At 43.0% G+C, this 12,046-nt stretch overlaps 1 protein-coding gene across 1 annotated transcript in view; it reads left to right on the top strand.

The window, feature by feature from the left end:
• LAMA3 (laminin subunit alpha 3) overlaps nt 1–12,046 on the top strand; it is a 169,607-nt gene that overhangs the window by 29,568 nt on the left and 127,993 nt on the right. Inside the window, exons 4-6 of the mRNA XM_015420742.1 lie at nt 903–1,021; nt 6,976–7,146; nt 9,201–9,298. Of these exons, the coding sequence (XP_015276228.1) occupies nt 903–1,021; nt 6,976–7,146; nt 9,201–9,298 (388 nt within the window). The remainder of the gene's footprint in view (nt 1–902; nt 1,022–6,975; nt 7,147–9,200; nt 9,299–12,046) is intronic.

Raw genomic sequence — 12,046 nt, 5'->3', positions numbered from 1 at the left:
TTCTTCCCAGGATTCTTAAATGATTTAAATTGCCTTTGCGAAGCTGCTGTTAACTTCACAGGAAGAAGATAGTTATGTGTCTTGTACCTGTGTTTTTGCTCCTGCAGTATGAATTGTAGCTTCAGAGGGGCAATTTAAATTGTTGAAATGACATGGCAGGAAAAGGTTAAATACCCTTTCCCCAGCAACACTTTCCTGATCGTCCAGGTAGCCAGGTGGAACTACTACAGGTGGTGGGAAGGGGAAGGCAGGAAAGATTCTTGCATCCTTTGATTGTGTGACCAGCCCCTTGCCTGCCCTGCTCTTTCCTAGTGTCTTCCTCATGCGCACATTCACTGAAGCTCATTGACTAGTTAAATGGGTGAAGGAAGGAAAGGGCTTACAAAATGTATATAATGGAATTCTGCCTAAATTTTTTTCATTCAGGTGGGGACTTACCTAGGCTTGTTCAGAGTACAGAGATCACACAGCTTCTGTACTTCTTGGGCTCAGGAATCTCCCTGAGATGTGTCCTATGCCCAGCGCAAAGACTGCAAAGTTCACTAGAGCCTTAACAATGAGTCATCAGTTTGTACAACTTGAGTGCTGGTATTCACGTCTTAAAGGAAAACAAATATAACATTTTGAGAACAGTTGAAAATGCATCAGCATTATGAACTTGTAGAGAACTCTTAGCAGTAGTCAAGCTAGTTTTTAAAAAAGATTTCTTTAACAGAACTTCTAAAGTCCCAGTTGATATAAGATCAAGCTAAAGGAAGTTGGTACCTGACTAATTGTTATGCCTGGATGATATCTTGCATATTTCTGATGGCTCCATTAGAACATATTATAAAACAGAGATAAAGATTTTTAAATTATTTAAAATAAATTATTTTAAAAAATGATTATAATTTTAAAATTAGATTCTAAGACAGACTGCTGGGAACATTTTGGAAAGGAGGCTAATGTTCGTGTTAGAAAGGATGATGATGTCATATGCACTACAGAATATTCCCGGATTGTGCCTTTAGAAAATGGTGAGGTAAGTACAGGATAACAGTTATAACAATGAATGCTTATTATTAATTTATTTAAAACCTTTATTAGCCACCTTTCTCCCTTGTGGAATCCAAGGCAGTTTACTTTACAAATAAAACGTTATAAAAAGCACAATAAAAATGACTATTATAAAACCCATAAAAGTCACATAAGAACTGCAGTAATAGTAACAAGCTGAATCAATCAAAATGCAGTCCTTAATAAAACTGTCTTCAGCTGCCTCTTGAAGATCAGCAATGTGAGGTCCAGGCACACCTGAAGATCAACAATCAGGGGTCCAGGCACACCTCCCTGGGGAGGTTGTTCCATATTTGTGGGGCTGCCATTGAAAAGGCCCTCTCTCATGTACCCACCAAACAAGTGTCATTAATTGGTGGTACAGTCAGGAGGGCATCTCCTTGCAATCTTAATTTCCAGGTAGGAACATATGGGAGAAGACAGTACTTTAGATATCCTGGTCCCAGTTCATGTAGGGGTTTAAAGGACAAAACCAGCACCTTGAATTGGGTTTGGGAGCAGCTCAGTAGCCAGTGTAATTGCTGTAGTACTGGGGACATGTGTGCTTGATAGCTGGCCCAGACTAGCAGTAGCTGCAGCTTCCAAACACTCTTCAAGGATAGCCCCAGGTAGAGTGCATTGGAGTAGTCCAGTCTAGATGTACCTAAGGCATGGATCACTGTGGCTAGATCTGACTGACCCAGGAATGGGAACAGTTGATGCACCAGACAGAGTAGGGCAAATGCATTTGGAGCCACAGAAGCTACCTGGTTTTCTAAGGTGACTCCTGTGTCAAGCAGCATTCCCAAGCTGTGAGCTCGGCTTTTCAAGGGGTGTATAACCCTATCCAAGACAGTCAAGATCTGAAGTCCCTGGTCTGCCTTTCTACTAACCCAGAGAACCTCTGTCTTGTCAGGATAAAGTTTCAGCTTGTTCACAGTTAGCGAGCCCATTACTGTCTCCAGGCACTGGTTCAGAACATTAACATAATGCTTGGAATTATGTGCAAAAGTAAGGTAGAGCTGCATATTGGTGACATCGCAGCCCATATCTCTGGTCTAGTAGGGTCACATTGGTCTAGTAGGGTCACATTTCCAGTGTCTAGTTCTTGATAGAGGCCATCAACCAAGGCAACCAAAGTAGTCTCTGGTCCAAATCCTGGCCTGAAGCCAGATTTGAGTACATGCCATGCCATGAAAACGGGCTTGGTGACCTTAATCAGCCACACACTGTCAGCCTAGCCTATCTCAGAGGGTGGTTGTGGAGAGGAGGAGAATTGTGTAAGCTGCATTGCGTCCCATTGGGGAGAAAGCTGGGGTAGAAACAAAGTAAACAAGTAATTGTTGCTCCTCTTAGGTGAGTGAGAAATGGCCGCTCAGAATATTCAGGTTCCTGAATAGGTTTTCTCCCCACCCAAGGATCTTATTTACTTTACTTGTATTTATTTAATTTATTTATAGTCCGTCTTTTTCACTGTGATTTAAGATGGATTACAAAATTTAAAACAATGCAAAGTTTAAAGTTATGTAGTATAAATCTTCAGTTTCTACATTTTTCCCTCAATAGCCAAGGGACTGCTGTAGTGATGAGTTCTGGAATTTGAAGCCTACAGCCCTGGGAACAGAAAGACCTCTTTCCCACTAAACATCCTCCTCCATTCCTTTGCACACCACATGTGCTTATGTTCACTGTCATAGTCACTCACAGCTGTCTTTGCTTTCTTTGAATAGAAAACAGCATTTTCAGTGAGACTTCTTGTACTAATAAATGCGTGTTGGCATGGATTAACGATTTCAGCATGCTCCTAAAAGAGCATAGTTCCAAGAACTGAGTTCTGAGCTACTACAGATTGTTAGTATTGTACAATGAAGTCTTGTTAAAAAGGGCTTTGAAGCATTTTCTTTAATCATCAGAAAAAGAAACCTGCTCCTGCTTAGGGGGGAATTCCAGAATAATCTGTATTTTCTTGCTGTCATAAAGAGCCATTAATCAAAAGGCCTCATTTGCAGTTAGCAGTTAAGTGAAACTGTGATTGTTATTATCACAGAAATAGTTTGGAAGATTAGGCAGCTGCAGCCTTTTGAATATTTGTGGTTTAGCCTTCAATATATAAGTAATTTAATGAAGAAGGATTTGGTTATCCTGATCTGAGTTTATACTGTCAGCCAAATCTGTCAACTTGTACTAATTTTTGGAAATGCTCCTCTCAGTAGAACTATCCCTCATGGAAACACCGCTTGCTGAGAAACGTAGATTTAGGACAATAATTGGGAAGTTGGGATAAACAGAGAAACAGTTGGGCCTATGCAAAAGGGTCAAAGAAACAACTGTAGCCAGTGGCCGCTGCTTCATCTGAGGGTTGGGGAGAGACCACTGATCCTGGGAGTACCTGTCTTCAAGGGTCTGATTTGCTGCCATTGAGAAAGAAAACCCAGTAGTTACTGGAGCAGCAGTAGCATTGGCCCCAGAAAGTCCAGCACCAGAGGGACTAAGAACAGCATAGTTGCTTTGGCAACAGTTCCAGATTTTTTGTTCTGGGCATAGTAATGGCAATAGGCTGCTCCAAAGGAATAACACAAAGAGGGCTCACTACATCAGGAGGACATGTAGGTTAAGGCCAGGGTTTAATGAGGTACTTGGGGCATTGAAATAAGGTGGTGGATGTCTTAAACAGTCCTACAAATATTGTATTTATTTATTTATTTATTTTGAGATTTTTATTCCGCCCTATCCAAAGTAGGCTCAAGGCGGATCACAGGAATCTGAGTCCAAGACTCGTTACATAAAATCACATGAAAATCATTAAAACAATAAACAATAAAAAGTCACACAGGTAGCGACAGTTTCATATAAATCTGTTAGAGCCACAAGATGAAATCAAATGGGCCCTTTCAGCAGATTGGGAACTGAATCAGGGAGGCCAATTAAGGTAGACGCCTACCACCTCACCCGAACACCTGGCGGAACAGCTCCGTTTTGCAGGCCCTGCAGAACAATAGAAGGTCCCGCAGGGCTCTGATCTCCAGTGGGAGCTGATTCCCACCAGGCTGGAGCCAGGGCGGAAAAGCCCTGGCCCTTGTTGAGGCTAAGTGGTTGTCTTTTGGGCCAGGGGTAACCGGTAGGTTTTGGTCCTGTGAGCACAAGGCTCTTCGGGGGACATATGGGAAGAGGCGGTCCTTCAGATATGTCAGTCCCAGGCTGCGTAAGGCTTTGAAGGTTAATACCAACACCTTGAAATGGATCCAGTACTCAATTGGTAGCCAGTGGAAATGGCACAATACCAGCCGAATGTATGCCCGCACAGGTGATGCTGTCAGCAGGCATGCCGCCACATTCTGGACTACCTGAAGTTTCTGGATCAGTCTCAAGGGCAAGCCTGTGTAAAGCAAGTTCAAGCCTGGAAGTGATCATTGCATGGGTCACCGTAGCCAAGTCCTGGGGGGGGAGGGGGGGCAACTGCCTAATCTGCTGGAGGTAGAAAAAGGCAGACCTGGCAACTGCTGTGGCCTGGGCCTCCATAGAAAGTGAGGCATTCAGAATCACTCCCAGGCTCCACACCTTCTGGGCCAGTACAAGTGGTGCATCATCCAGGGTGGGCAGCCCACTCCCCATCCCAATTCCCCCCAACTCAGGTACAGGAGCTCCATCTTCGTTGGATTGAGTTTTAACCAGCTCTGCTGCAACAAACCAGCCACAGCCTCTAGTTCTCCAGTTGGATTCTCTGGGGTAGAGTCTGTGCAGTCACAGAGCTGGGTGTCATCTGCATATTGGTGACACCCAAACTCCTGGACCAACTGGGCGAGGGGGTGCACGTAGATGTTAAACAACACTGGTGAGAGGATTGCTCCCTGCAGTACACCACACTCAAGTGTGTATGCTGCTATGGTATGCTGTTAATTGGTGTTCTTTCCTTTAGGTTAATTGCTCTGATTTTATAGTGGGAGATTTTATGGTAGGACTGAATTGATGGAGTCTGAACTGGCAAAGACCAACCGGGAGAGAAATCCTGGAGTTGTGATAGATAACTCACTGAAAGTGTCAATTCATTATGCAACAGCAATGAAAAAGGCAAATGCCATGCTGGGGATTATTAGGAAGGAAACTGAAAACAAATCAACCAGTATTACATCCTGGAATGTGAAGTTAAATGGGCCTTAGAAAGCATCACTAACAACAAAGCTAGTGGAGGTGATGGTATTGCAGCTGAGCTATTCAAAGTCTTAAAAGATGATGCTGTTAAAGTGCTGCACTCAATTTGCCAGCAAATGTGGAAAACGCAACAGTGGCCACAGGATTGGAAAAGGTCAGTATACATTCCAATCCCAAAGAAGGGCAATGCCAAGGAATGTTCAAACTATCGCACAATTGCACTCATATCACACGCTAGCTAGGTCATGCTCAAGATCCTACAAGCTAGGCTTCAACAGTATGTGGATAGAGAACTACCAGAAGTACAAGCTGGGTTTCGAAGAGTTAGAGGAACTAGAGATCAAATTGCCAACATTCATGTATGGCTGCGAGAGTTGGACTATAAGGAAGGCTGAGCGCCAAAGAATAGATTCTTTTGAACTATGGTGCTGGAGAAGACTCTTGAGAGTCCCTTGGACTGCAAGAAGATCAAATCAGTCAATCCTAAAAGAAATCAACCCTGACTGTTCCCTGGAAGGGCAGATAATGAAACTGAAGCTCAAATACTTTGGCCACCAAATGAGAAGGGAGCACTCACTGGAGAAGACCCTGATGCTGGGAAAGATTGAAGGTCAAAGAAGACGGGGACGGCAAAGGATGAGATGGTTAGACAGTGTCATAGATGCAACGAACATGAAATTGAGCAAACTTCAGAGGATGGTGGAAGACAGGAAGGCCTGGCGTGATCTGGTCCATGGGGTCGCGAAGAGTCAGACTCGACTGTGCGACTGAACAACAACAACAAAATAAATCAGTGGTGTGGCCTCATTTGGAATACTGTGTACAGTTCTGGTCACTGCACCTCAAAAAAGATATTATAGCATTGGAAAAAGTGCAGTAAAGGGCAACTAAAATGATTACTGGGATGGAACACTTTCCCTATGAAGAAAGGTTAAAGAGGTTAGGGCTCTTTAGCTTGGAGAAACGATGACCGAGGGGTGATATGATAGAGGTTTACATACAAAATTATGCATGGTATAGAGAATGTAGAGAAAGAACTACTTTCTCCCTTCTCACAATACAAGAACTTGGAGACACTCAATGAAATTAATGAGCAGTAGGTTTAGAACAGATAAAAGGAAGTACTTCTTCACCCAAAGAGTAATTAACATGTGTAATTCACTGCCACAGGAAGTGGCGGCGGCTACAAGCATAGACAGCTTCAAGAGGAGATTAGATAAGCATATGGAGCAGAGGTCCATAAGTGGGTATTGGCCACAAAGTATAGATGGAACACTATGACTGGGGTAGTGATGTTCTGTATCCATGGTGCTTGGGGGGGGGCAACAGTGGGAGGGCTTCTGGAGTTCTAGCCATGCTGGTGGACCTACTGATGGTACCTGGTTTTTGGCCACAGTGTGATACAGAGTGTTGGGCTGGATGGCCTGATCCAACATGGCTTCTCTTATGTTCTTATGGTGGTTTTTTTGCTGCTGATTTATGATATTTCTTTTGCTTTAATTGATACAAACCACCTCCAGAATTTGTAATTAACAGAAGGATAAAAAATAAATCTGGTTATTAGTTCCCTGTGTACATTCATGTGTATGTACCAATGTATCTAGTAAAGAATGCAGCCACCATGCCTTGCCTAGCAACCCTTGCTCCGTGCTTGTCCAGGAACACCCACTGTATTAAGTAATGGTTGTATAAATGGTGCCAGTGGCCTAACACTGTACAGATCTATATTTTGCTTGGTACTATTTTGTCTATTTTTTAAAAATTGCACATTTTCTCATTCTCTCTAATTAGATTGTGATATCATTGGTTAATGGTCGTCCAGGAGCAAATAATTTCACCCACTCTTCTGCACTTAGAGAATTTACTAAGGCAACAAATATCCGATTACATTTCCTCAGAACCAATACTCTTCTTGGACACTTGATATCTAAAGCTCAACGGGATCCCACAGTGACTCGCAGAGTGAGTAAATGCTCTCAGAGTAGAAATTAGGATTCATGTGAATGAGCAGCAGGCTCATGTGATATTCTACATGATGTGGAACATTGCAAGGCCTTGTTTTGGACATTATTGACAAATAGGGAAGCTCACCAGCTCCCATTTGCTCAATTTTCCTATTTTTCTTCATTTCCATCTCCATTCTGTTTGTCCTGCCTTCCCAATTCTCCCCCCCCCCCAATTTATGTATTTGAATCTCAAAATGAGACTGCTGAGTGTTTCCTAAGTAATCCAGAATGACTGCTGAGATCTTACTAGTTAATCTCATGAGATCTCAGCTATTTTAAACTTGTTTTGTCCCCCCCCCATTTAATCCCCCCGCAGCATCTAGTATAGCTCTAAATGGCTCCATTGTATGGAATTTTAAACTTGGGATGGGGGGAGCATTCATGTGAATTAGCTATATGGTGTAGAAATTCCCTCACAGACACAGCTTTTTGCCTTTCCTGCTCATTGCAAATACAATACCAAATTTGGCTTCTCTTGTTTGTTTGTTTGTTTGTTTGTTTTATTCTACTTATATCCCACCCTATCCCACAAGCGGGCTCAGGGCAGCTCACAACAAAAAAAAAATAAATAGTAAATTCATAAAAAATATTAAATAATCTGTCTAGATAAAATTACTTTAAAACAATCCCTAATGGCAGCTTCCCCCCCCTCTTTTATTGTATATCAGTATTGTTAAGGAAGGATGAGTAGTCTTACTCTCTGTTTAAGTGTACATAGAAATGACTATAAATATTGTCATTTGTGTTGATTTAGTCCAAATAACTTTGTCTGCAATGCATGTGTTGGTGGCAGGGAGTGTTTCTGAGTTAACAAGGTTAAGCTCTCTGTTGAACACCATTCAGTAATGCTTGCAAATGGCTTAAAGCCCAATCCTTTGTATATTTACTCAATATAAATCCACTGTTTGCCTCTAAATAAGCATACGTAGAATTGTAGTATTAGTCTTATGTAAGTCTGAATATTGACAGTGTTATATTGAAAAAACCATTATGAGCAAGGTCAATAATTCAATAATCCAGGAGAATGACTAACAATTTGAGATTTTTTAAAAAATTAAATAAATGAGACAAGACATTATCTTGGCCTGTCCTGATTAGTGCCATAATGCAGAGGGAAAGCTGTCCTTGTTACTGCCACCCTGTGCAATTTTTTTTTTTGCATGATACCAGCTCAGTTGGGCCTTTCCTCTCCTTAACACGTCCCTTCACTTCAACTAGGGCTATTAATTTTTGTCACTACAGAATACCTGTGTACAATTGAGGCACTTTCCTTCTTTTGTCCATAAAAATCTAACATTGAAAAAAAAACAGTTTATAAGCTGAATGCATTGTAGGAGAATATATATCTGGTAGTGGTGGGAAGTGCCATCAAGCAGGGCTACTTTTGGGCAGGAACGCACAGGAACGGTGTTCCGGCTGGCTTCAGAGTTGGCCACACCCACTACAGCCAAAACCTATGTGTGTGTGGCTACAGAGGGGAAGGCCTGGAGAGTGACACCCCCCAGTGACTCAGAGGGGGGCAGGCCTCCCCATGCCTTCCCTGGCCTGTCCAAGGATTGGCTTTCCCAGGTTCCCTGCAGCCGTGGGGTGCCCGGGCAAGCCAAGGGAAGGCATGGGGTGTGGCCTAATATGCTAATGAGTTTCTGCTGTTGGGTATGGCCTATTATGCTAATGAGTTCCTGCCGTCAAGTAACATCCAATTGATAGTGACCCTGTAGGATTTTCAAGGCAAGAGATGTTCAGAGGTGGTTTGCCATTGCCTGCCTCTGCATTGTGGCCTGGAGTTCCTTGGTGGTCTCCCCCATCCAAATACTAACCAGGGCTGATACTGCTTAGTTTCTGAGATCTGACAAGATTGGGCTAGCCTGGGCTGTCCAGGGCAGGGAGAATGTACCTCTAGTCATTAATATAGTATTCCCGGGGGGTAGAATCCATAACCATTGACCGAACATACCAATTAGTTGAGATCCACTCAACTAATTACATTCAAATCTCCTTTCTGCTGTCCAGTATTACTACAGTATAAAAGACATCAGCATTGGTGGACAATGTGCTTGCAATGGACATGCTGATGTCTGTGATTCAAAAAGTGACCAGAGCCCATTCAGGTAAGGAAACTTGCCATGCAATCTAAAGAATTGTGCTTTCAGAACTACTGGTTTGTGGCTGTAAAAATAATAACAATTTCCTAGTTTTCTGGCATGTTACTATTTCTGAGTTGGAAATCAATTGCACTGTGGAAAAGGGAATATTTTGTAATATTTTTTGCTACTATATATTTTTTCTTTTTAAAAATTTGTACATTGAAAACTACTGTGCAAATGGTAAAAAATAACAGTCTTTTTTCCCTTTCGCCCAACAATGTTTATTTTATTCATTTATAAAATTTATACCCCGCCTGTCTGCCCTGATCAGGGCCACCAAGGCGGCTAACAGATTAGAACTATAAATAATAAAAACACATATTAAAAACCATTAAAAGCAAATAAAACACATCATTAAAACACTGAAAAGCAAGCTAAAGTACAGACAGGGTAGGAAGGTAGGATCACTGAGAGAACACCAGCTGAAACACAGAAGTCTTCACTCACTGGCAAAAGACAGCCACGGAAGGGAACAAGCGAGTTCTATCAGGAGGGAGTTCCAGAGTTTGGTGCCGTGAACAAGAAGCCCTTTTCCAGGGGTACCATCCACCTAATCTCAAAGCAAGGACACCTGAAGCAGGGCCTCAGAAGATAATTGTAGTAGTTGGGCAGGTTTGTAAGAGGCAGTTCTTCAGGTATGCTGTTCCCAAGCCATATAGAGCTTTAAAGGTCAACACCAGCAGCTCGAATTGTGCCCAGAAACACATGGTTAGAAGGGCCAAGACTAGAATATCATGCCTACAGCGCACCCCAGTCAACATCCTGTCAGTAGCATTCTGTACCGTTTGAAATTTCCAAACACTTTTCAAAGGCAGCCCTACGCAGAGTGCATTGCACCACATTGGTCAGATCTTTCCTGCTCAGGAAAAGTCACAGCTGGCTGTTATGTATTCAGTTATCATTGTTTGGTATGAGCTTTAGGTCCAGCTCCATAGAAGTGCAGCATTACAGAATACGAGACCGGAGTGGTCAGTGCCACTGATAGGCCAATCCAGAGAGACATTGACTTTCAGCGGAAACAATTCTTATTGGTCCTAAGCACCGTTCTCTGGTTGGTTGTTATCTGTTTAGGGGGTGTGGTTCTCCCTGTTCAAAACGTATAAAGTTAGCTTGTTCTGTGTGTAAGTTGTCCTGTGTTAAGTTAGGAGCTGAATAAAAGAAATCACTTGTTTAAGAGCTGCCTCGACCTCAGTTCATAATACTGGCCAACTAGCTGAAGCTGGCAAAAGGCACTTGTAGCCACATGGCAGGACCCACTGGACCCGAGTGGTGTTGGAGTGGCTCCAGTGTCCAGGCCAAAAGAAAACACAGCCTGGGTGGGGGCAGGCCTATGCCAGCAGCTGCAACAATAAATGGTGGTGAGAAGCCGGCAGGAAAGGGGGAAAGTGTAGTGCAGAAGGTGCAGTTGACAGCTGGGACAGGGTAGGTGGCAGGAGAGCAGAAGTAACAAGCCAGGATCAGGCACAGAAGGAAGCCAGAGGCTGGAGACAGAAGCACTGGTAGGGTGGGAGCAAGGTGGCACCAACGTGGGGACAGATGGAGCTCAGGAGCAGGAGATCTCTAGAGGGCCAGTGTGATGGACAGAGACCTGGAAAGGCTGCAGAAACAGTGGCATTTCAGGCCCTAGGTGCAGGAATGGACAGACGGGTGTGGAGCAACAACCCTTGGGCCGAGGCTGGTGCAACAGGCTTGAGTGAGGTGACACCTAAAGGTCTGTGGGACTGTAGAGTGGGTTTAAGCTGGTGTCATGATTGAGCTGGGTGATGGTGATGAGAACAACTAAATCTGAGGAGAATCCCTAAGGGACTTGACCTGTGTTCCCTCTAAGCTGAGTTAGTGTGAGCTAGCTCACAGCTTTTTTTAGCCTCCGGCTCACACATTTTTGTCTTAGCTCAGGAAGGATGGCTCCGGAGCAAACTAATTTATGCAGTAGCATAGAACAGTAGCCAAATCACCTGCTCACAACTTTAATGCCGGTAGCTCAGAAAGTATAATTTTTGCTCACAGGACTCCAGAGTTTAGAGAGAGCATGGGACTTGACCTATAATTCTGGGTCAGGTACCCAGTCTGAGGGCCCAGTAAATGTAACAGCCCTCCTGGCCACAGCTGGCCCCTGGTGTTGAGACAGGAAACCTAGGTCTCGATTCAGTCCAGGTGGATGCATTGTCTTGAGCTTCATTATCAGTTGCAATTCAGCAGTCTCTCTTCCTAATCTCCCTTCGAAATTCCATTGTAAGAGAACAGCAACTCTTAGGTCAGCAACTAAATGTCCTGGAAAGTTATAATGTTCCCCCATTAGTTTTTGAATGTTGTGGTTTCTAATGTCAGACTTATGTACATTTATTATTTGTCGTAGGGACTGGCCTGATTATTATTGCTGCAGATGGGGGGTTATTGATTTATTTTCTGTGGTTGTTTCTTGCTGCTGTGATTTCTTTTTGCTTTTGGGGGGAGCATTTTTTAGTCTTTGTTTTATCTATATGTGTTGTTGTTAAGTGTTTGGTTATCTTTGTGTTGAAAGGTAAAAAATAAACAAAACAAAATACACAAAATAAATATTTTGTTAAGTAAATAAAAGAAGTTTTCCTGTGCTGGAAAAATGTGTGAAGCTGCACTAATATGTTATAGAAGAACATTCTAGTAAAGTGTAATGCTGAAGAAATACTGGTGCATGCATGGGTTGGTGAACACACTGTGTTCTGGGAACAGTGA

The sequence above is a fragment of the Gekko japonicus genome, unplaced genomic scaffold, assembly GCF_001447785.1.
Source record: "Gekko japonicus isolate JY-2015 unplaced genomic scaffold, Gekko_japonicus_V1.1 scaffold1602, whole genome shotgun sequence".
Classification (NCBI taxonomy): Eukaryota; Metazoa; Chordata; class Lepidosauria; order Squamata; family Gekkonidae; genus Gekko; species Gekko japonicus.
Note: the sequence above shows the minus strand (reverse complement) of the source record. Positions and strands in the feature narration are given on the sequence as shown.